Genomic DNA, 23693 nt, shown 5'->3' with positions numbered 1-23693 from the left:
CTTACCAGGCACTTGGCCTGTGTCAGGTGTCATCAGCCAGAGGCTCTTACCAGTTATGCTGTCACTTCTTCCTCTTCCTCCTCACCCCACCCACCTTCCCTTCCTCCTTGCCTTTTTTCTGAGTTTTTCTGAGCACTCAGCACATTCCAGGTGTACCCTAGACTCTGGAGATTCAATGTTGAATGAGGCAGACACAGCCTCTGTCCCCATGGGGCTCACGTTCTAGCAGGGAGGCAGACAAGTCACCGGGTGATGTCCATTCAGTGACATGAGCTGTCCCGTAGAGGGGAAGTGCAGTAGAAGTGCACGGGATGTGGCAGCAATGCAGCCCCAGGGGTCAAGCTGGCTGGCCTGGGGGAAGTGCTCTCCTGCCAAGACTTCAGGATGAATCTAAGTCAGCCAACAGTTAGAGGGAGTATTTCAGAGCAGACCACCCACGCAAAGTCTGAGAAACTGACAATGGATAGGACATTAAGTGCAAGGTGGAGTTGGCGGGGCACAGGACTGTGGGGGTCACAGAGGTCATTGTCTCCACTCCACGAGGACCCTTATAAAAATAGCGTCATGTCCCAAAAAGTCTAGTTCAGGAATTAGAGGCGCCAGAAGCTGTGCCCTTTGCAGGATGAACCATTGAAGGTGCAGTGATAGTGATGTATCAGTTAGCTTTTGCTGCATAACAAATGAACCCCTCCCCAGATTTGGGGTTCAAAACAACAGCCATTCGTTGAGCTTATGATTCTGTGAATGGGCAATGTGGGCTGGGCTCAGCTGGCTGGATCTTCTGTTATTGACTGGGCTCCATCGTGCATCTGTAGTCAGCAGCCAGTTATCTTGGTAGCTCTGTTTCTGAGGCTTGGCTGGCCTTTGCTTGGGGCAATGGGGAAGACTGGGCCACATGACTCTTATCCTCCAGCAGATTGGCCTGGGTTTATACACAGGGCACTTGGGCAGAGGTTCAAGAAAGAACGGCAGCACATAGGTCTCAAGGCATGGACTTAGAAGTCATGTAAGATCACTTCTGCAAATTTAATTGACCAAAGCAAATCACAAAGATTGACCTTTATTCAAAAAGTGGGGAAATAACTCTACTTATTAAAGGAAGGACCATTGCCAGTGAATATGGATACAGAGAGGGGATGAATTGCAGCCATTTTTTTCAACAGAGGTATTTGGTCTGGGGAAGAGAAGGTATGAGGTTAGTTCCCAACTGCTGAGTGCTTTCTGGGGTTCAGGAGACAGGCAGTGCCATGGGGTCCTGAGGGCAAAGCTAAGATCCAGGACTGCATCTGGAGAAGACCTTTCTACTGGGTCTCTCATGGGGTCTGGCTGGCCTTGGACACTGGAGGAACCAGGAAAGGCTGTGTGAACCTTGGTGAGAGACACATGGCCGGAACTCAGGTGATAGAGAAAGGGTGGCCTCTGAGGTTGTGGCAATGGACCCCCCATATTGAATGGACCACATTCTCTGGTTGACTTTGCCCAATTCATGGGTTTTCATTTAAGCCTTTGCAGTCAGTGCTCCAGGTGTCCAATCCTCCGCCTATTTGCAAAGCTTTGCAATAAAGAGCCCATAATCTCTGGAGCTCATGGATTTCTTCCTGTGGAAGCTCATCAGTTTCTCAATTTTGAGTCAGCCTCCTTCCAGGGTGAGCTGGTGTCATCTGAACTGGAGATTGACAAGCCCATCTCAGACAAACAGGCCTCCCTGCACTGGTCCAGGGACTTGGCTGAGACATGCTGGGTCTGCAGGAAAGTGTAGACAGAAACCAGATCTCTGGATCTAAGAGGCAGCAAGCTTTGTCAAGGTGGACTTGCTGCGATAGCAAACAGCCCCAGTGATTCAGTGGCTTCCTAGGATGAAGTTTCTCACTTGGGCAGTGGTTCCATGTGGGTATTCCTAGCCAGGTGCTTCCTGGGCAGCTCTCCTCTGAGCAGTGTGATGCAGGAGCTCAGATTCCTTCCATCCTGTAACTCTACACACTCTTCTCCCGCTAACCAGGACCTGAGAGTCCTCCAGTCTAGCAGGCAGGGGAGACAAGAGAGCATGGATTATACACAGAGGACTTCCAGCCATACTCTATTGGCCAGATCTCAGTCACTGGGCTGCTCCCATCTGCAAGGGAGGTTGGGAAATGTAGTCCACCATGTGCCTGGGAGGCAAGGGTTTGGCTTGTGAACACCCAGCTGGCTCCAGTAGAAAATGGCCACAGCAACACCACTTTGGGGTCAGCAGACCTGAGTGCCAAGCGGGCTCTCCCATCTCCCATCTGGGGCTCTCTGGGCCCCAGAGTCCCCATCTGTAAAATGGGCACGGTAATATTCCCCACCTTGCAGGTTCGTGGGAGCCTTGGATGAGATCAAGCAGTGGAAGCACCAAGTCATATCCTGGCTGGGCACAGGCCCCGGGAGAGCTCGCTGAGACTCCGAGAGTGTCCAGGGCTCAGGTCCAGTTGGCACAGCAGGACAGAAGACTTGTGGGGGCACTGAAGAGGTTCTGGAAGCTTCTTTCATACCCAGCTGGAGGCAGACCTCATGGGACGCAGGAAGGCAGGGGGTTTGGTGTCACTGGAGGGGCTGCACACCTTGCCTGCTTGTCCTCTTTTCTGACCCCACTGAGCCCATTGCCTCCCCTGAGCCCCGGGCCCCATCTTGCAAGCTAGGGCAGTGGCAGTCACATCCCTGGGGAGGATTCTGTGGGATTCAGGACCCATGTGGTCCTGAGGCCTCTTTTCAGACCCTATCTGCCATGCCCCACCAGCCAGCCCGCCTGCCACCGTCACAAGCTGGAGCCCGCACAGCATGCATGATGCCACTCAAAGCTTAAGTAGGTTCTCGGCCTGATGCAGAGCCTCCTGCTTGCTTCCTTCACCCACCTGTCTCCTCTGCCTGCTGTTGCAGGGGACAGCAGGGTGCCCAGTGCCCCACTCAGCACATGCAGATGTTTGCCATCACCGTGTTTGGTTCTGTTCTCCTCCTTGGAGATGGAGCCCCAGGCCTGGTTCTCAGTTCTCTCTTGGGTGCTCAGGGACCCTAGGGCTGTTTCGCTCCATCCCTTGCCCACACAGTGTTTGCGTTTAAACTTCTGCTTGGGTCTCCAGCACAAGCTGTTGGCTGAAGGCCCAGGGAAGGCACTGGGCTCTGCAGTGAGTCAGAGGGGGCACCCCACCTGGGTCATCTGGTGCACCATGCCATGCGTTTCCCATGAGTCCCTGTTCCCACAGCTTCTCCCGTGTCACCTCTCTGCTCTAGAGAGAGTGCATGAGAGGTGGTTAAGAATGCAGGCTTGTGAACCTGAGAGATCTGAGTTCCAGTCCTGGCTCTGCCTGTTGTTTACTGTGTGACCTTGGGGAAGTGACTTTCCCCCTCTGAGCCTGGTTTACTCCATCTGTGATAATAGTGTAGCCTGGGCTGCTTGGTCCTGCGGTAATGGATGTAAAACACAGAGCCCAGGCCTGGCTTCCAGCCAGCACCAGGGAATATTCGTCATCGTGGTTCATGGTCGTTCTTTAGCAGCACTGTACTACTTGACAGTGGAAATGTGGGGGGTAAGGTTCTTGCCCTCGCCCCCCCGTAACTCCCTTTGTGCGTCTCCAAAGTCACAGCCTGGCCTCCCTCTCCAGCGGCTCTGGGTACAGTGAGTGACTGTGCACAGGCCCACCCCTGGGGTCTGGAGCCTCCGTTGGCTCTGTGAGACGGCCACTGCGGCCCCTCCCTGGTCTCCCTGTCTCTGCTTTGGCCTCCTCCAGTCTGGAGGGCTCCTGTCACCGAGGCCTCCTGCCTGCCACCTTGCAAATGAAATCCAGTGGGCTTGCAGGAGAGGGAGGGCAGTGGCTGGGGCAGGGCTGGGCATCACGCTCCCTCCCCCATGGTCGACCTTGAGGCGCTTACTTCCCTTGCCGACCCTCAACTCCTCATTTGTGAACTGAAGTGGGAGGGGTTGGACCAAACCAGTGCATTCCAGCCTGGTCGGTGCCCCCTTTGCTACTTTTCCTCCATGAGCCCTGCAATTTGGAAAACCAAGTCCACCACCTTGTACGGGTTAATCATCGGCTACCTAACGTGGTCAGACACACCACCGGGGTTCAGCATGTCAGAATCTGAGTTCACTATCCGTCCTCTGACCTTCTCCTGTCACCGCCCTCTTGAGTGGGCCACCTGGGCTGCTTTGTCTCAGAGCCCAGCTTGGTCTCCTCGGGCCACGCCCTTCTCTGGGACAAGGGGCTCCCAGGCTGGGGGAATGTGCTCCCCAGAGCCTGCAGCCTCCTCTAGGTCCTGGATGCCCTTCCCGCTTCTACAGCCTGGGCAGACGCCTCCCCTGGCCTTCCTTTCCATGGACACTGCCCATGGGCCCATGATGGCTGCCTAGGGAGGGAGGTGTGTGGACCGGGCTGGCATGTAGGGGCTGGGGTCCACACTCAAGTTTGAGGCCCCCTGCAGTGCAGGTCAGAGCTGGGGGCAGAGGTGGGGTGGCCCCAGGCCCCCTTAGTGCTCCTGCCCTAATCCCCTTATGTGTGAGTGCTGGGCCAGGTCGCCATCCAGGCCATCTCTCAGACCCACACACTCCTTAGTGTCTCCCTCATCTTATCCATCCGCAATTCCTCCAAGATGTCCTGGAACGGGGACCTCCTCTCCCATCCTGTGGCACCGCCGTGTCTCCCCTGGACGCCACAAGCCAGGTCTCCCTGCGCCTGCCCTTGACCCTGAGAGTCCATTCCAACACCAAAGTGAACTTTCAGAGAGCACAGAGGCCTCGTCACTGCCTGCTGATAATGAATCCAGGGCTTCTCAGCCCACCCGGAGGTCCATGCAGCCCCCAGGGCACCCCACAGGGATCCGCAGACCACGGCCCCTCTCCATGGCCGGTTCTCTAACGGCCCTAGTATGTACTGGCCCCAGCACCTGCCATTCCTCCCCCACCCCCGCCCCTCTCTCCACTTCCCAGCCTTCACCCAGCTCATCCCTCCCGGGGAACTGCTCCTAATCTGCTGACTCTGATTCCTCAGATGCCAGCTGAAGGCCACCTCCTCCGAGTCACTCCCCTCACCCATCCACTGTAGGGTGCCCTCCCCGTTGGAGGCTCTGGCTCCGTGCTGTTTTCTCCTCATCGCACTGATCATAACCACCCAGGACTTAAATGCATTATTGATGATGATACTATTTTAATGCAGTTTCCTGTTAGAACATTATGATTGTTATTATTTCTTTATCTGTGGCCTGTGTGTCTGCTCCATTAGGTGATAGGCTCGGAGCAGCATCCCTGGCTGTGTGGTTTGCTGTTGGATTCCAGTGCCTAGAGCCCTCCCGTGGAGCGGAAAGCAGGGGCCGGAGGTTTTTGCGTTTTAGAGACAGGGTCTCACTCTGTCGCCCAGGCTGGAGTGCGGTGATGCTTATAACTCATTGGAGGCTCGAACTCCTGGCCCCAAGCAGTGCTCCCATCCCAGCCTCCCTAAGTGCTGGCATTACAGGTGTGCACCACCACGCCTAGCTGAGACTGGACATTTCATTTGGCCTGTCTGAGATGCTGGCCTGTGATCACTTTTTGGGGGACAGGTCAGTTTCGTGCCTGGGACCAGCACTGCCCTGGCCTAGCACCTGGCGTGAGTCGGTGCTCAGGGAGACCCAGGCTGCCCTGTGGTGATCTCTGGGGTGGATGACGTTCTTTGGCTTGTTTCTTTAGAAACAGTGGTGTGCTGGTGAATGTCGAACAACCAGCACTCCAGGAAAAACAAACAAACAAACAAACAAAAAAGAAAACAGCAGCACTGTTTTGTAATGTTGGCCAGTTTTCGTGGTGTAAGTTCTCCCCCCGTGGCGGCCAGCGTCAAGCTGCCCGAGTGACACCATGACACGTGGCGTAGGGAAGAGGCACGCTCCTCTCTCCTCAGCACGGGCCCCGGCATGCAGTGGCTTAGGAGGATGGCAGGGCGCTCCGTGTCCTGGCATCCGTGGGTCTGTGCACAGCTGGGAGATGTTGCTTGCCAGTGGAGAGTGGGATGTTGCCAGCTTTTCTCAGGACCTTGGCCCCTGGCCCGTCACCCTGGGTCTCACATTGTTCCTGGCCATGTGTGAGGAGCGGGTGGTGGGACAGAGCTGCAGGCTTGACCCAGCGTGGGGGCTCTGCCATCCTTAGTTGTGTGATTCTGGGCAAGCTCTAAGCCCCCTCTGAGCCTCTGTTTCCTCGTCTGAAGGGTAGGGCGGGGTGGTCATTGTAGATCCTTCAGGAAATCCCATGATGGCAGGCAGGGCAGGCAGGAAGGACTGGCAAACTCTGTCTCCAGCCTGGGCTCTCTGGGCCTGAGCTCTGTGTGACCGTGGAAACATCCCATTGTCCCTCTGGCATCACTGCCTCTGTCCACCCAGTGTGGACACTGTGTCCGGCCCCTTGGCTATAAAATCCGGGTCCACACAGTCCTCTGAATTGGGGAGGAAATGGAGGCTTGGAAAGATCTAGAGGCTGTCCCAAGTCACCCAGTGTGTGGGTAGCAGAGCCCTCCTCTTTGCTGCTCCTCACCTCCTCATGGCGGCAGGAGCACCCCCTCTGCTAACGTGATGTGGGATCCCCGCCCTCCACAGGGCTCACAGCAGCTCCCCAGCCCAGAGACCCTGTGCCAGGGCTCTCAGCAGGACAGAGCAGGGAGGGTGTGCGGGCAGCGCGCTGGGCGTTCTGCATGGGAGACCTCCTTAAGCCCTCCCTACCATGCCTTCAGCACACACAGACCCCCACCTGCCCAAGGAAGGCTGCCCAGTGTGTGTGTGTTGGGACCTGCCCTAAAATCGAGGCTTGAGGGACGCTGGACCCACACAGGGCCCGGCACCACCTCCCAAGGGGCAGGCACTCTGCTCCCAGGACACTGGCGTGGGTGCTGTGTCCCGGAGGGCTGCGGGGTCAGCAGAAAGGCAGAATGGATCCCCGGCCTTCTGTGACCTTGCCCCATCTGTGGGCCCAGCTCAGGGACATAAGATGTTGGTGCAGTTCTGGGAGGTGCCGGATTCCACAGGCTGCAGGGGCACCTTCTCCCTCCTGCTCTCTCCAGCCTCTCACGACCCAGAGTCTCAGATCCTCCCACACCAGAATCTGCTAGGAACAGCACACCATGCAGGGGCCTCCATTTTCGGTTTTGCTGAATGCCCCAAATCCCTGACCCTTGATCGCTGTGGGGTGACCCTGGGCTCTGGAGACCCCAGGACTGGCCTGTGTGGCCTTTGGCAAGCACCTGCTCTCTATCTCCACAGCCACAGCCTGGGCAAGAGACGTCCCCTTGAGATGAGATGACCCTGATAAAGGGCCTTTGCCTGTGGAAGGCGCCTTCGCTTCTGCTGTCCTGGTTTCGGTTTCCCGCATGTCCTGGGAATGTCAGTCTGAGAAACTGGTTTGGGAGTGGCGAGACTTTCCCCTTCATTTTGCAGTTACTCCCACTGTCCTAAATAAATGATACCTAACCCCTCCCAGATTAGGAACCCGACACCTGAGCGACTCTGCTCCCTTCCTGGGTCTCACAAAGAAACGTCAGAGGCTTCTGAGCCATCAAATGGTTGTCAGGAGGCCCAGGCGCCAAATCACACTCATTTTACAGCAGGAAATTCAAGGCCTGCAGAGGGCCCAGCTGAGTCTTCCGGTGGGTTTGGTTTGGCCCAGCCCGCAGTGGACCAAGCTGTCAGCGTTTAGCAATTGCGAGTTCTCACATGAGCAGCCTGGGGTCCCTACCTCACTAGAGAAACGAGGAAGGGGCGGCAGCAGGCCAGCATTCTTGTGGGGCCTTGAAGTCCCCCTGAGGCAGTGAAGGCCCACCGGATGGGGCCTAGGCTCTGCCTCGTCCACACTTCCGGGCCCTGGGACTCTTTGAGCTTGTGCCCCAATCTAGTCCAGCCTCTTCTGGTTACAGAAGGGAAACTGAGGCACGAAGGCATCATGATCCAGTCTTGGGGAGTTAGACCTGGAGCACAGGTCTTGGGAGGGCCAGCCCCTGGGTCTTCTCCCTTGGGGTGCAGGAGGTGTGGAAGGTGTTGTGGTTTTCATTCTCCATCGCTTGCTGTTCATCAGCGTATGTGCTCCAGAAACAGATGTACTCACAAGGCTGCCCTGTGGCTGTGGACCCAGAGGAGAAGGTGGGGAGGGCGGAAGTTGTGGGCCAAGGCCTGTGTTTTACCTCGGGGGGGAAAACCCTGGGTCTGCTGTTCCTGAGACATTTTTTCCCAACCTCAATGAGTGACCCATCAGATCCCGGGGCTGGTAGCTGTGAGCCAGGGGAGGCCCCAGGACGGCTTTGCTGGCTTTGCAGGCCAGGAAGACCGTGCAGATCTTGAAGAGGCCTTCCCAGCACACACTGGCCTGCTGAGGGTGGCTCCTAGGGGCCCATTACTAAGAACCATATTGCAAAGTGTCATAGGCCAGGTGTGGCTCACACTTGTAATCCCAATACTTCGGGACGCTGAAGCAGGAGGATTGGTTGAAGCCAGGAATTTGAGACCAGCCTGAGCCACACAGCAAGACCCTCCAGCATTCTTCCTCGGTAGGAAGCTCAGGGAGGGTTGATGTCATCAGCTAGCCCTCTATGGAAATAGCACATGTACTGGGTGTCTTGTATGTGCCGGGCCCTGGGGTGTGCTCAGTGCGGTCACCTCATTTCCTCCCTGGACACACCCACAAGAAAGGGGACCTTTACCATCTGTTTGTCCTTATGGGATGCCTGAGGCTGTGGGCCAGTCAGTGGCTGGCCCAGGCTCACAATAGGTAGCGAGTGGTGAGGCGTGGCCCTCCCGCCCCGGCGGTGAAGCTCTGCATTACTGTCTGGCCTCCCAGAATCCACATCTGCTCCGGCAATGCCCAGTTGTGCCGAGCGGGGCCTGCACCCGGACAACAGTGGGGGACGTGTTTTGGAGCGATGGGGCTCTGGGACAGGCTTCCTGGGGGCAGCTATAGAGGCTGGGCCCCTCCCCCCAAGGAAGGGGTCAGTGGTGAAGGGTGCAGGGGAAGTGTGCTGCTTCCATCCAGCACTCGCCTGCCCTCAGCCACGGCCTGCTTGGGCGACAGCCTGGATCTGGAGAGTTTAGATGTGCTGAGGAGAAACCTGGCGCAGCCGGAGCTCCCAGGTAGCATTAATGGCAGCATATCTACTGTGGGTGCATGGAGGGTGATCTAGGGGGCCTCTCAGTAGGAGAAGAGCAAAGTCTTGTGTGGCTGGACTCGGGCTCTTGCGGGGCTTTGAGTCGCTGAACGTGGCTGTTTTTACCCCATCCCTTTATTTGGAGCCAGACCCTAAATGTGATCTAAGCATGGGCCTGGGGCCTCGGGCAAGAGCTCCGTCCCTCCCTGGGCTGCAGAGGTTTGGAAAGAGAGGGGGGCCTCCTGTCCCCGACTTCACTCCTGAGCTTCAGCAGTGGGAGGATGGGCCAGAGCGCCTGATGGGGACGGGACGAGACAGTGGCAGGGGCCGAGGAGCTGGGGTGCGCCTGGGACTCGGAGCGAGCCTCCTCCTGCCTGTGGCGGCTGACCATCTGTGTTAGTGCATTCTTGGGTGCTATAAGGAAACACCCGAGTCTGGGTCTCACTGGTTATGCAGGACACCCCAGGAGGTGGGGATTTGGGGTCTGCCTCGTGTGAACCTTGGGAAGCTTCTAGTCATGGCGGAAGGTAACGAGGGAGCAGGAGTGTCATATGGAGAGAGGGGGCAAGAGAGTGGGAGGCAGATCTCACGTGAACTGAGGGAGGACTTATTCATCACCAGGGGATGGCATGGAGAGCCATTCCTGAGGGCCCCACCCCCACATCCCACACCCCCTCACCAGGCCCCACTGCAACACTGGGAATCACGTTTCAACACGAGCTTTGGAGGGGGCAGGCACCCGAACCATATCACCACCCCTGAGGGTGGAGGGATGGAGGTTGAGATGCAGCCAGAGGACGGGAATAGGCTCACCCACCTGGGGTCTGCTGTGTGGGCTCTTCTGGGGATACACATCTCCCTGGGTTTCCACACCCAGGCCCCATCCAGCCATCATCTGTGGGTCCTGGGGTGGGGCCCATCTGCCCGTGCCTTCGCCTGCGCCGTGGAGGACAGCCTTGTTTTGCACGGCGTCCCTGGGGCGGCTGCTGGAACCAAGCAGAACGGATTCATCTTCATTTATTGAAATATGGGTTCCGCATCATATAACTAGAAGGTATGGCCATGGCTAGGCCTTCTGAGAAACATGCAACCCCAGGGCAGCATCAGCACAAAGGGCAGACCAGAGGGCTACAGGTGGTCCCAGGAGAATCAGTGCTCATTCGCTCTTGCTCTGCTCATGGAGCGTGTTCTATGCCGGGCTCTGTCTTGGTGACAGGACTGTGGCGGAGACCACTGAGGTGAACTCCTGCCTCCTGCAACTTGCATTCCAAGGGAAGCCAGGCCACAGCCAGATAGCCGAGTAGAGTCAGCTCTGGGGCCGAGGGCAGTGAGGGCAGCAGAGACTAAGACAAGTGTGGAGTGGTGGGAACAGCAGGTGGGGGCCGGAGGTGATGCTGGGCAGAGTTCTGCAGGGAAGGCCTGAACCGCAGGAGGGACTGAGAGACGCATGTCTAGGGCCAAGCAAAGGCCCTGGGGTGAGCCTGAGGGGTATGTGAGGCCGGGGTGGCTGGAAAGGAAGGAGCAAGGGGAGGGGCTGGGCTGCGCCCGGGTGGGGTCCACCCGGCCGACAGTGCCGCAGGGTTGGTAAGGGCCTCAGCTTGTATCTGCTTTTACTGAGAGTTGAGGAGGCTGTGAGCTGGCCTGGACTTAGATTTTGTCAAGATCACTGCTGTGATGAGACTAGACAGGAGAGGGTGGTGGGGCGGTGGGGTATGGGAGCCTGGACCCCAGGAAGGCACCTCTTCACCAGTCTGAGTGAGTCAAGTGGCTGGCTCACAGGGTGTGTCCACTAGCAGGATTCGTTGTCACTGTAACCTGGTAACTATGCTGTTGGATAGGCACGTGGGGTTGCTGTGACCATTTCACAGATGAGGAAATTGAGGAGAAGAGAATGCAAGAGTTGGTTCAGGGGTGGCAGAGTTGGTGACTTTGGACCTGGCACAGAACCATCTACATTGAGGCACATGCGTGCATGTGTGCATGAGGTCGGGCCTGCACACCCCCTGCCTAGGGCCTTGGGGAAGGTGCCTTGTGACATCACGAGGCCCCTGCGGCATGGCTGGAGTTGAGCATGAGCTTTCTAGGTCCCGCTGTATTCCACCGCAGCTCCTCAGAGACGTGGCTGGGGGCTCACAGCAGCTGGACGTCCCTGCAGCCCTGCGCACGCTCAGGGCCTTGGCATCAGCATTTGACTAATTTACCAGGTCCCATCGCCTCTTCCACTCTAAGGGCATTTGGTGAGGAAGACATGAAGAAAACAGCAGCAGGGAGTGGTTACGGTACTCTGGGAAAGTAAGTCTGCCTTACCAGACCTGGAAATCACAGTGTAACTTAAAGATCTGCAAAAATGTAACAGCGAAAACGTATTTTAAGAGACCAGCTGGAAAAACAGAAAAGACAGAGGTGTGGTGGAAGGATGTGCCTGGCAAAGACCCTTCGTCTGTGCAGGCACCCAGCAGGCCCCTTCCACAGGGCACCCTCAGTCCTGCGGAGGAACCCGGGGAGGTGGGGTCACCCTGGTTAGGGATGAGGACTCTGGACCAAGGCCACAGAGTGGTGGGATCAGGACTTACACATGGATGCCTTGTGTGTCGCGGGTATGAGGACAGAGAACACAGGCCCTGAGCCTGCTGCTCCCTCCACTTACTGGCTGTGTGGTCTTGGGCAAGTTACTTCTCCAGCTTCATCATCCACCCGCTGAGGAATAGAATAAGAATAGTCTGTCTCACGGTGGCTGTGGGGTGAGGGAGCATGAGTGAAGCCAGCACAGCTCCTGGAGCCATGCCCGGCAGGCTGGCAACCCCCGTCCGGTGCACAGGGGCCACTGTCTTGGGCCCTGTGGTGCATGGCACTCAGGTGTGCTGGGGAAGCTTTTCCAGGCCCGCTTCTCGTTGTAAGGAATAAGATTTAAAGTTCATCCCAGGAGGTGAAAGTGGGGGAGGGAGCGTGGACAGCATGGGCTGTCCCTGATGTACCCCTTCTGGGCTCAGGGCTCACCGTTCCCACATTGAAGGTGGCTGTGCCCACGGACTGCTCTTCCATGCTTTCCAGGAGAGCCCTGAGTTTGTATACATTATTCACCAAAAAAAAAAAAAAAAGAGAGAGAGAGAGAGAGAACGTCATTGGGTGTATTTGTATCTGGGTTGAAGTTTCTAGCAACACATCACTTCTAAGAAAAGCCCCAAGCCAAAAACAGAAAAACCCCTCCGGACCACCAAACCCTTTTCCCGGCTGCCCCAGCCCCTCTGCACCCTGGTGTGGCTGAGAAAGCACGAGGGGGCAGCATCTGTAGGTGTTCTGGGGCATCCCAGGTCTCTGCCTCATGATGGCATCTGGAGAATGCCTGGCATGTGTCTGGCTGAAGGCACGGGTACCTGCCCAGCTCTGGCAGCCCGGCGGGAGCCCTCTCCCTCCTCCCAGGCAGAGACGCTCCTCTGCGCGGCGCAGTCACCGCCTCTGGGAGATCCATGCTCAACATCTGTCTTGATTTCCCATCCTTGTTGGGGTGGGTCTTCCAAACTTCTAGGCCCAGTAGGGCTAGCTGCTCTTCTCCTGGGCTGGCATCTCCTCTCCCACAGCCGGGCAGTTACAGGGCCTTCTCCTGAAAAACCTTTTCCAGTCTGAACGCAGTGGCTATGGAGTCATTTGGATGGACTTCTTAAGCCTCAGTCTCAGTGCTGAATGGCGGTGCTGCCATCAGCACCAGTGGGCCCGTCCCTTGCTCCTCTTGCCTCTCTGCCTTTAGCCCCCAAGGCAGCCACCCGGCACAGACCCTTGCAGAGCACCTCCTGTGTTCTGGGCTTGGTGCCGGGCACAAGGGATGGAGGTGACTGGGACCCTGCCACTTTGGTGGCGGATGAGTGAGTGGAGGGGTCAGAGGGCCCCTGTGGGGCTGGGGCAGGGCCATGCTCATGACCCGGGTGTGCAGCTGGGTCTGTGGGGTCATGGCCAGTGAGCTCGGTTCATCATGGGCAGCCATCTAGTGGGGACGCATTTGGTCAGTGGGTCTGTGGGAGGAGCTGGTACCCGGGCCTGGAGGGTGGGTGGGGAAGAGGGCGTGGAGACAGCTCACCCTGACCACCCGCCGTAGGTAGCTCTGGGGTGGGGGCAGGTGCGCTGAGCTGGGCCACCTGGCAGGTGTAGCACTTGCCCTCTCCCGGCCTCTCCCGGGTGACCTGTTGGGGGATTTCAGGTCATGTCACACACATCCTCCCAACTCACAGCCAAGCCAGAGGAGGGCCTGTGGCTCCATCCTGTCCCAGAGGGTGTGTCCGGCTGGGACACCGACCGGCAGGCAGACCAAGAGTCTCTGGGACTGCTCCTGGAGAGGGCGGGTGGTCTCAGGGGAAGAGGCAGATACTGAGGCCCACACCTTCAGGCCCTCTGTTTTAGAGTCTGGTGCACATCTGCCTTCCCATGGCCCATCCGGTGGCCAGGCATGACCGCCACCCCTAGCTGGCCTCATCTTCTGTGGGACTGCCCAGTGGGCCCAGGCCTGCTTAGCCGACAGGGGCCACTTTTGAGGCACCCAGAATCTCAGGCCAAGTGTGCCTGTGTTCCTGGGGCGGTGGCCCAGGCCTGGGACGTTTACTTAAGAGCTCGGGTGTAGCCTCTTGGAAAACAGTACCCGCTCACATCCTGTCCATCCAGGCCTGGCGTACCTCTTGCTCAAGAGGAGAATTAATCCATGGGCCTCAGGTGAAATGCCAGCTTCCTCCCCCGGGACTCATGTGTGCGGCTCCCAGATGTGTGAGCACCTGCTGTGCGTGGGTGCTGGGCCAGCTGCAAGGACATGGCAGGCTCATGCCCAGGGACTCCCCTGGAGCCACACAGCAGGAGCAGAAACCACAGGAGCACTTGAACCCATCTGGAAGCCCCCAGAGGCTTTCTGCCAGAGAGGGCACCAGGGTGAGGTGGAGGCACCAGGGCGAAGTGGGGGCTGTTGTAGCAGCTCTGGGACCTGCGCCTTCCCTGAGAATAAAAACGCAGCACACAGCATTTGGAGAATGCTTGTGGTTTATACAGCACTTGCACAGCCAGACTCTCCTGGGTGCCCCGCTGGCCCCCTGAGATGGGTTTTCTGGTCCCAGCAGACTCATGAATGCCAGTCACGGGGGGAAGGGGCTCCAGAACATTTCTGTGAATTGTCTCAACATTCTTGTGAGGCAGGTATGATCATCCCCATTCTACAGATTAGAAAACCGAGGCTCAGACAGCTGGCGGGCCATGATCACTGTCTTTGCCCTTGCTGCTCCACACCCCGGTGGTCAACCCAGACTCCTCCGGCTTTTCCTGGAGGCTTTTGCCTGGCATGTTTTGCTCTCCTGATTTTGAGCACACCCCAAGATTTTCCTTCTGCTCATTACCAGGGCAGTGGAGGGTCTGGGGTACAAGGAGAGAGAGGGGCCCTGTGGTGGCTGAGACATGGGGAAGACTGCTCCGAAGCCCAGCAGCCCTTGGAGAATGTGGCCAAAGTCCCAGACCTCCCCCAAGAAAAGTCCAGGGACACGTGTCTCTCACACACACCTTTGGCAGTCATCCCCAGGGACTCCAGGTTGAGAAGCTCTGGCCTGAGCCACCCCCAGCTGTTGACAAGAGGTAACGACCCCACTAGTGACGGGCCCTCCATGCCTCCATCTGCCTCTGCCTTTGCTCACCCCGGCCATGACCCCAACCTGGCTCACAGCTGGACGTCCATCCAGCAGAAGGTAAAGGGGCACCCGAGGCCATGGGCAGGCTCTCATGGAACCACCGGCAACATCACAGCCTTGGAGATGAAGGGGCAGCCTTGGCTGGGTCGAGGAACAGGGCACATGAGTTTGCTCTGGTCCAGTAAAGATGCTTTCGAGGCAGCACAGTTGTTAAAGAGAGAGGCCTTCGGGATCAGGAATACCTGGCTTTGAGCTTCAACTCTGCTCCTTCCCAGCCTTCCTCCTCAGAGCCTCAGTTTTTCATTGGTGAGATGGGGATGGGAAAGCACCCACCTCATGGGGCTCCTGTGGGGTACAGGAACCTCCTGGGGCCTGGCTAGCAGGCTCTGGGTCTCTGGAGGCCACGGTCATGCGTGTTCCCCGGCGTGGAGGGGCGTCTCTTTCCATACGTGCTTCTGGCAGTGTTGCACAGTGTTGCACAACTTGGCGGCCTCCTGGCTTCTGCACCAGAAGCTTGGGCCCAGGGCACACTGGTCAGTGCCCAGCAGTGGGCTCCTGGGCCCATGGCAGGCCCCCACCTTCTTGCACACAGCCACAGGGTCCACCATGTCCTTGAGACTCTCAATGAGCACAGGCTCATACTGGGTGACAAAGTGCTTGCACTGGATCATATAGGGCAGTGGCAGGATGCTGCAGGCACCCTTGAAGCCCATCAGGATGTCTCGCTTGGTGCTCTTGCTCTCCAGGTTGTGGGAGGACACCATGAGCAGCCTCTTGCAACCATTGCAGAAGCTGCCCTGGTTCTCCGTGTCCCACTCTGGGGACGGCACGACTGCATAGGCATCAGGAAGTGCCCGGGACCGCCTCCGGTTGCCACACAGACGGATGAACTTGCACACCTTATCTGGGGTGATTTTGGCCACAAGCTGCACCAAGGAGGGGCTGTAGGTGTCCACCAAGATGATGCACTCCTTCCTGATAGAGGCAGGCATTACCGAGCACACGCGCTCCAGGGCATGGGTGATCATGAGCTCAGAGCTGTTGGACATGAGCCAGTGATCCAGCTTCTGCACCACGCTCATGCACACCTCACAGGACACGCCGGCCTTCATCTGCATCTCACTCTGTTTCCTTGGCAACCCCAGCTCCAGGGAGGGGACCCCGTCCATGGCCACTACTTGAGTCAAGCGGGCAGGTGCCCCTAGCTCCTCACAGAATCCTCCCTTCCTGCAGAGCTCCTGCGCGGGGAGAAGGCTCAGTGCTTGCTCAGCAGGGACAAAAAACTGACGGAGGTAGTTCTTGCAGAGGACAGCCAGGCCAGGCCCCAAGGACTCACATTGCTCCTGGATGTTCAAGTCTGCCAAGGTCAGGTTGGACCGGACAGCCTCCTGGAGTCGGTAGACCTGCCGTACACAGTCTTGGCACAGAGCTCCTTCAGGCACCTGGGGAGGGTGGAACCTAAGGGGCCCATTGGCCATGAATGGAGCCACAGCCTCAGAGGTGTCCCCTTTGGAGAGTGGCCCCAGGGTGGCCAGGTGCCTCTGCAGCGGCTCACAGAGGCTGAGCGCTGTGCACACCTGTGCCGGGGCGCTGTCCGGGTCCCCGTGGAGCATGCTCAGGATGGCTGAACTGTGGGCATCCACCATCCACTTGCATCCGGCTGAAGACTCCTGGCTGGGGAGCCACTCACAGGTCTTCATCACCAGAGCCAGGATGTCAGACTCCGTGGCGCCAGGGTTCAGCCCATTGCCAGCGGCAGCTGCTATGTCCTGGCATAGGTCGCAGGGCGGAGACTTCGCGGTGGGTTTGTTCCATACGGCCCCTTGGCAGTACCCCACGGCCCCGCACCTGGCAGCTGCCTGCAGATCCTGGCACCACACCGTGGAGCCCTTTGCACACTCCTGGGGGCCTGAGGTGGGGCTGGCCATGGTGGCCCCCAGGAGGCTGGGAAGGAGGAGCAGGGCACACAGCATGCTGCCCAGGGACTCTCTGGCTCCAGAGCACCCAGCAGTGGCTGCTGCTATAAACCCAGCTCTCCTGCCTGGCCCCAGAGGAGGTACAGAAGGGCGGCCCCACCTCCTGGCCACTCCCACAGCCTGACTCACACCCTGTGCCTGGGGGTCCCTGGCCTCTTGGCCTTTGCTCTTGCAGTGCCCGGAACACTATCCCTCCTCTCTTTTCCCTTGGATAAGACAAACTCTTACCAGTTTTCTGAGCCTAGCTGATATGTGAATGAAGCTCAGCTCCTAGGAGACCCTCCTGGCTCCTGGGCTGCGTCCCCGCCTCCCCCTGCTGCAGTAGTTCCTGGGGTTCCCTTCCCTGTGGCTCACTGTCCTCTCCTGACTTGTTTGTGTGGCCTGGGTCCTCTCCTGGAATGTGAAGGCTCTCGAGGAGTCTCTGCCCCCATTCTGGGATGTACAGAAAGGGATCCTCTGCTTTCTATTTGCTGAAGATTGAGTGATGCCAATGACTGGCCACCCCCTGGATGCCACTGTTTTCTAATGTGGCCTCAAGGCCATGTGCCCAGCTGGGGTTCTGCCCCTGGCTGTGGCACCCACTGGCTGTGCTGTTCGAGGATTTCGTCTCTTTGAGCTTCAGGTCTTCACCTGTGGAGTGGGAGAGCTGTGGACCTCACTGCCATGCCACAAAAGCCACTTGCAAACCCAGGTCCTGAGCCCAGCCGGTGTTTTCATTCTAGAAATGTCAATCAAAGGTTGAGTGTGGGCTGGTCGGTGGTAGGTGTGGATTAAATGTTTGTTGAAGGCACACACACACAAAAGGTGTTTGTTGCATTTCTGTGTCATCTGTTATCTTATCTTTTTCTTCTTCCTTAGTTTTTAAAATAGTTCTTAGGCGAGAGAGTCAGCTGGGTGAGCACGCACAGGCACTTTGTGTCAGGTCCTGTTCATTAAATGGAGAATTCTGGAGTCAGCCTCACCTCTGGCCTAATTGCCACACAGTCAAGGAGTAGGCAGGCCAGAGGTTTGGTGGCAGGGGCTCCCCTGGCCCCCCATGTGGGTGTCCTCAGCTCAGCTTCCTGGGCTTGAGTGCTCCATAGGAACACACTTCCCAGTTATGTGGGTCAGGCAGCCTGGCCTGAAATTGCAGCAGCCACTCATGAGGAATGCAGTAGTGCAGGGTGCTTCCCGCCAGCCCTCCTGCTGGGTGCAGGGGTCAGGAAGAGAAGACGGAAAATAGGATTTACTGAGTTCTTGCAGTGACTTCCAAGGACTCTGGTTGCTGGGGACCAGTGGAGGGGACGGTCTTAGGGAACAGGTGAGTCTGGGTGTGCTTAGCTGCAGGATGGCCGCTGGCCAGCACCTCCAGGTCATACCCCAGGTGGGGCTGGAGACGTACGTGGGTGTCCTTATCTAGACTTGACTCAGCCAAGCGCGTGTTGATGCATTTCTACGGGCTTATGGTGGGCCTGCCATTCATTCAGTCCATCACCTGACATTTCCAGGGCACCCACTCACATCCCACCAGGACTTTGGGCACCAGGCTGAAGCAGACAGAAGGCCCTGCCCCTTGACGTGAACACAGCTGCATGCCAGACTTCCTGTGAGTCCCTCCAGACCCAGCCCCCATTGCGCTGCCTTGGTCTCTTGCACTGAGGGGGTGCCACCCAGGAGGCCAGAATGTCCTCCTCATCCTGACATCCCTTGAGCCCAGCACAACACCCCGATAATGAAGGGCTTCTTGGCTCAGCATTGTCTTTGTAAGATTGACCCACGCTGCTGTGTTTATCTGTAGAGCCCACATTCTTGTCTCTGGGTAGAATTCCGCTGGGCAGGTGGAATGCCCCACTGGGTCCTGGGTGTGTATTAATTAGGTCAGTGCACCACTACGGCGGATTTGTCTACTCTACCCTTGATTGGCCTTTGGGCCAGTTCCACTGGGGAGCTAGCAGGAGTAATGCTGCCCCGAACGCTTCTGTGTATGTCTTGGATGCACACGTGTCTTCCCTTCTCTGCTGGGTATTACCGGGGAGTGGCACGGATTGGGCATGCGTAGTGTGTGTGTGCTGAGCAGATACTGCTGGATTGCTTTCCAAAGTGGTTGTGCCCGTTCCCACTCCCCTCAGCAGCATTTGAGGAATTCCGATTGCTCCATGTCTGTTTTGTTTAGGGGAGTGGGGTGTTTTCCAACACCAACGACCGATTCTTACAGACGCCAACTGGGTGCCCTGTAATTCCTTTCAGTTCTGACACCAACTACCCGGAGTTAGCAAAGGCCCCACAGATTAAGGGTTCAGCCCCCACTTTAGAAGCTATAATCACAGGTCCAAGGTTGGCACCTGTACTTCGGATGAAGTGGCTATAAATTGGGGTCCTGCAACCCCCTCCTCGGGTTTGATAGCTCTGTAGGGTGGCTCACAGAATTCAGGAGGCCCTTTGCTTACATTTCTTATTTATCATGAAAGATATGACTCAGGAGGCCATGCACAAGGCAAGGACTAGGGGCCGGGGTACAGGACTGCCACACCCTCTGGGTGTGCCACCCTCCTCACGCCCCCATGTGTTCACCAACCAGGAAGCTCATCAAACCTCACTGTCCAAGAGATTTTCCAGCGTTTAATCTCCAGCAGCCCCCACCCCTTCCCAGAGGCCAGGGGGTGGGGCTGGACATTCCAGTCCTCGAGTGGCTTGGTCTTTCTGGTGACCAGCCCCATCAGAGGCCATCTAGGGACCCCACCCTAGGTCACCTCATTAGCATAAACTCAGGTGTAGTCAGAGGGGGTCGTTATGAATAACAAAATACACTTCTGTCACTCAGCAAATTCCAAGGGTTGGCACTCTGTGCCAGAAAGTGGGGACAAAACCAAACACATTTTTTTTTAATATGGATTGGGGGGGATGATGCTGGATTACTTAAAGATGGCTGCAAGAATGGTGCAAGGCACTCCCAAGTACCTTTTGCCAGACGCACCTGCCCCACTTGCTTCGAGGTTCTCACTGCTCCTCCCTCCTTTCCTCTCACCTGTCTGTCCACCTATCTAGCCACCTACCTGTCGGTCCACACACGTATATATTTGCACATATTTGTTTGTATAACTTTTGAGTGTAGGTGGAGACATTGTATCTCTTTACCCCAGTTACTTTGATGCCTATTTCCTAAGGACCAGGACATTCTCTCATAACCAGGGTGCATTTATGAAAATAAAGAACTGTAGTGTGGATACAATACTAGAATTTAACCCACAGTGCAGTTCAGCTTTACCAGCAGCCCTAGTGCTGCACCATGTGGCATTGATTTCCCAGGTCTAGCCCCAGTCCAGCCACCCTGGTCATGGTGCCTCAGTGGCCTTCCATTGAGAGCTGATGGCAACTTTGTTTTCTTTTGTAGCACTGGGGAACCAGCTGGTTATTTTGTACAGTGTCCCTCCCTGCCAGTCTGGCTGGGCTTTCCTCATGACCAGACCCAGGTCATGCCATTGTATGGGGAGGCATTGTTGATTTATCAATATGCATGATCTTTGATCACTTGGAGAAGATATACCAGTTTCCTTCTCTGTAAAGTTATTTCCTGCTTGTAATTAATAAGCGACATTTAGAAAGGCATCTTGAAAATATGTAATGATCTTATTCCTCATGAAATGTTTATGCATGTATTTGAACACCTGCCTATCATTTTCTAGCCCTGTCTTCCTTCTATATTAATTAGTTTGTATTCTTTTGTGAATAAAAAAGCTTTATCTCCCCTTCCTCTCTCCTTCCTTCTGTTCCCTTCTCCTCCCTCCCTCCCTGCCTCTCTTTTTCCTTCCTTCCTCTTTCCTTTTTTCTTTTTTAAAAGACTCAGAATTATTTTTTACTTTCTTATTTTTTTTTAGTTTATTTAGTAGACTATAACCCAACACACCTGTCCCACTTGCTTCGAGGTTCTCACCACCCCTCCCTCCTTTCCTCTCACCTGTCCACCTACCTAGCCACCTACCCAACTGTTCCTACACATGTATATATTTGCACATACTTTTTTCATATCATTCATTGCTTTTGATGCCAAAATTGTCCCAGATGTGATCTATGGGAGTCCCCTCAGGCATCATTCTTTGGCACTTCTGTACTTTCTGACACAAGACATATTCCAGACTCATCTTTTGCATTCCTTGAACCAGCCCTGGAATCAGCCTGTTCTCCAGGGATCATGGTGTTTAGAAACCAATATCTGGATATGAAATGTGCTCATTGCTCCTGTGCTGTCATGCCTTTTAGGCCCTCTGAGTGAAAACCTTACCTCTTCCTGACATGGGGTGAAAGAGGAAGGAGGGAGGGACGGTGTGCACAGGGAGAAATATAGAAACATGCACAGACATAGAAACAATATATATATACACACACACACGTGCACACACACGTGTGTGTGTAACATATTCATCCATCCATCTTCACAAGACTACGAGTTCACACTGATACTTCCAACACTCAGGGCGGTGTAACTCCCCTGCCCAACAGTGAGAGGCTTGGCTCCCATGATCTTTAACCTATTTACCCCTTACTGAACCCTAGAATATAACCAAGCCATTTTAGAAACACGACTGTAAAATGCAAACCCTGCTAACTAGAGCTCTTTCTTGCTACACATTTCTCTTTATTCTGTTGAGATACATTTCACATACAGCTAAATGCACACATCTTCACACACCTGCAGAACGCACACTCCTGTCAAGGGGCAGAATGGTCCCGCATGCTCCTTCCCAGTTACTCGTCAATGAGAGCAAACACTTTTCTTCCACAGATTAATTTTGCTTGTTCTTGAACCTCGTATTGGTGGAGTTGAGCAGGAGGGAAAGGTTGTCCTCTGTGCCTGCCTCTTTCGCTTGATGTTATGAGATCCAGGCATGTTGTTCCCATGACTGTAGGCTGTTCCTTCACCTTGCTGGGCAGTGCTTCATTGTGTGGCTTCCCCACACTCTGTTTATCCACCCCGAGCTGGCGTGGGGTGGTTTCCAGTTTGGGGTTATTCAAACATGGCTGCTCCGAACAACTTGGTGACGTCGGATGGTGTGCAGAATGTTTCTGTAGGGTGTGCACCTGTGCGGGCAGGTGGGTGTGTGCTGAGCAGATTCCCCAGGACTTCTCCAAAGTGGCCACACCAGCTGCTGTCACCCACTCGTGTTGCTGGTGCTGGTTGCTGCATGTGGCTCTGATTTCACCCCTTCAGAAAATGCAGAGAATGGTATCACAGACATTCATCATTCACCCACACTCTAACAAATTCTACCATTGGCTGTATTTTTTTTTTTTTTTTTGTAAACCCCATTTGTTTCAAAAACCTACATGCAAGGTATTCGCATTTTCTCCCCAAGTAAAGATGAGCCTTGCTGCAATGGAGTTAGGGAGGGTGGGAGGAGGCCGCCTTGTGGGTAAGACCCTGACCTGGAGCCTGGGGCCAGGAAGGAGGGAACAAAGAAGGGGGCTCCCTCCCCAAATAAGTGTTCTGAGGGGACAGAACCTGCTTGCAGCTTGCTTCATGGAGAGGCATCTTTCAGAGAGAATAAGGGAGGCTTTGATGCTGACCAAGGGAGAGCGTGAATGGGAACAACATGCTTACCTCCAATTTCTGAGGCTTTGGCCCTTTCACCCCCATTTCACCATTGGCCCTTGTGGTCCTGCCGTGCAGAAGGGAAGGGTTACCCTGTGTACACAGTGCCATGTGCTACTGTTCCTCTCTCTGAATGAGGAGGTGCAGGGTAATGGAGTTGCCTCCTTTTCCTGAAGCCCAGTGAGGCTTACCCAGCCTGCTGTGGAACTTGGGACCCAGATAGCGCCACCTTCCCTGCCCTCCATCCCCTCTACCTGGTCACCAGCTGCTGTCACTTGCTCCCTGCCCACTCCCATGCTTCCTCTCCTCCCCTCTGCCCTTCCCAAGTCTCCTGGGTGACCCTCTTGTCCCTCTCTGGGGCCCAGCTTCATTGCCCGGCCACGTGGGGCCTCGAAGGTGGGAATCACGGGTCATTTCACAAACATTTTCCAAGCTCTGCTGTGAGCTGCGGGGTGGGGGCTGCTGGGCTCTAGGGGCTCAATGGGGATGAAGATAGATGAGGAGTGGCTCTTTGGGGTGGGGAGACAGACCATGAACCAGTGAACATGAGGTGACCACTCAAATGGCAGGCAGAAGGGAGTTCCATGGGGTGAGACCATGGGGGAAGGTGGAGATTTGGGGAGAGGTGGCGCTATTGGTCCCTGGGAAGCAGGTGTGAGCTCAGCACAGGGATTAAGTGGGTACCCAGGGGAAAGCACCCCCGGAGGGGGACAAGGCCCCAATGTGGGCATGAGCTGCTAATTAGTAGCAGGGATGTGGCACGGGGTGGATGTAGGTGGAGGGGAGGGTCGGAGGGCAGGTGAAGAGTGAGGCTGGACGGAGTTGTTGGCTGCTTCTGGGAAGGTGGAGGTGACATTTCCCAAATACCGCCTTTGTGAAAGCTGGAAAGAGTCACACCCCAGGTGAGGGGCAGCCTGAGGCCAGGGTCGGGGCTGCTTCCAGGTGAGCACCAGTTGTGGGAAAGGCACTGCACACAGAGGCCTGCTCCTGCCTGGCAGAGCTGGGCAGCAAGTGGGGGCAGCCTGACGAGCTGGGTGAGGGTGGCTGGAGGCTGAGTGGGAGGCCCTGACTCATGCAGGGGAGGTGCAGGCTGGCAGGAGAGGGAAGCGCCCTTGCCACAGCCCCTTCCCAGTCAGAGATTTGAGAAGCCAGGGAAGGGTAGAGCCTGGGAGCTGCCCAGCCCAGATCACCATCCACCCCCTGCCCCAGCCCAGATCACCCTCCACCTCCTCCCCCAGCCCAGATCACCCTCCACCTCCTCCCCCAGCCCAGATCACCCTCCACCTCCTCCCCAAGCCCAGGTCACCCTCTACCTCCTCCCCCAGCCCAGGTCACCATCTACCTCCTCCCCCAGCCCAGATCACCCTCCACCTCCTCCCCAAGCCCAGGTCACCCT

At 56.3% G+C, this 23693-nt stretch overlaps 2 protein-coding genes across 3 annotated transcripts in view; one reads left to right on the top strand and one right to left on the bottom strand.

The window, feature by feature from the left end:
• The window catches only part of SORCS2 (sortilin related VPS10 domain containing receptor 2), a 579194-nt gene that overhangs the window by 252300 nt on the left and 303201 nt on the right, over positions 1 to 23693 (top strand). The window lies entirely within an intron of this gene.
• PSAPL1 (prosaposin like 1) lies at positions 12227 to 16816 on the bottom strand. Its single transcript, XM_017853406.1, has 2 exons — positions 15128 to 16816; positions 12227 to 15097 (listed from the first exon to the last, which is right to left on the bottom strand). Exon 1 carries the CDS (start codon positions 16726 to 16728, stop codon positions 15163 to 15165), a length of 1566 nt encoding a protein of 521 aa, XP_017708895.1. The 5' UTR covers positions 16729 to 16816; the 3' UTR covers positions 12227 to 15097; positions 15128 to 15162.

This window comes from Rhinopithecus bieti, unplaced genomic scaffold, assembly GCF_001698545.2.
Source record: "Rhinopithecus bieti isolate Rb0 unplaced genomic scaffold, ASM169854v2 scaffold_35903, whole genome shotgun sequence".
In the NCBI taxonomy this organism is placed as follows: Eukaryota; Metazoa; Chordata; class Mammalia; order Primates; family Cercopithecidae; genus Rhinopithecus; species Rhinopithecus bieti.
This window is presented reverse-complemented; position numbering and strand designations above follow the sequence as displayed.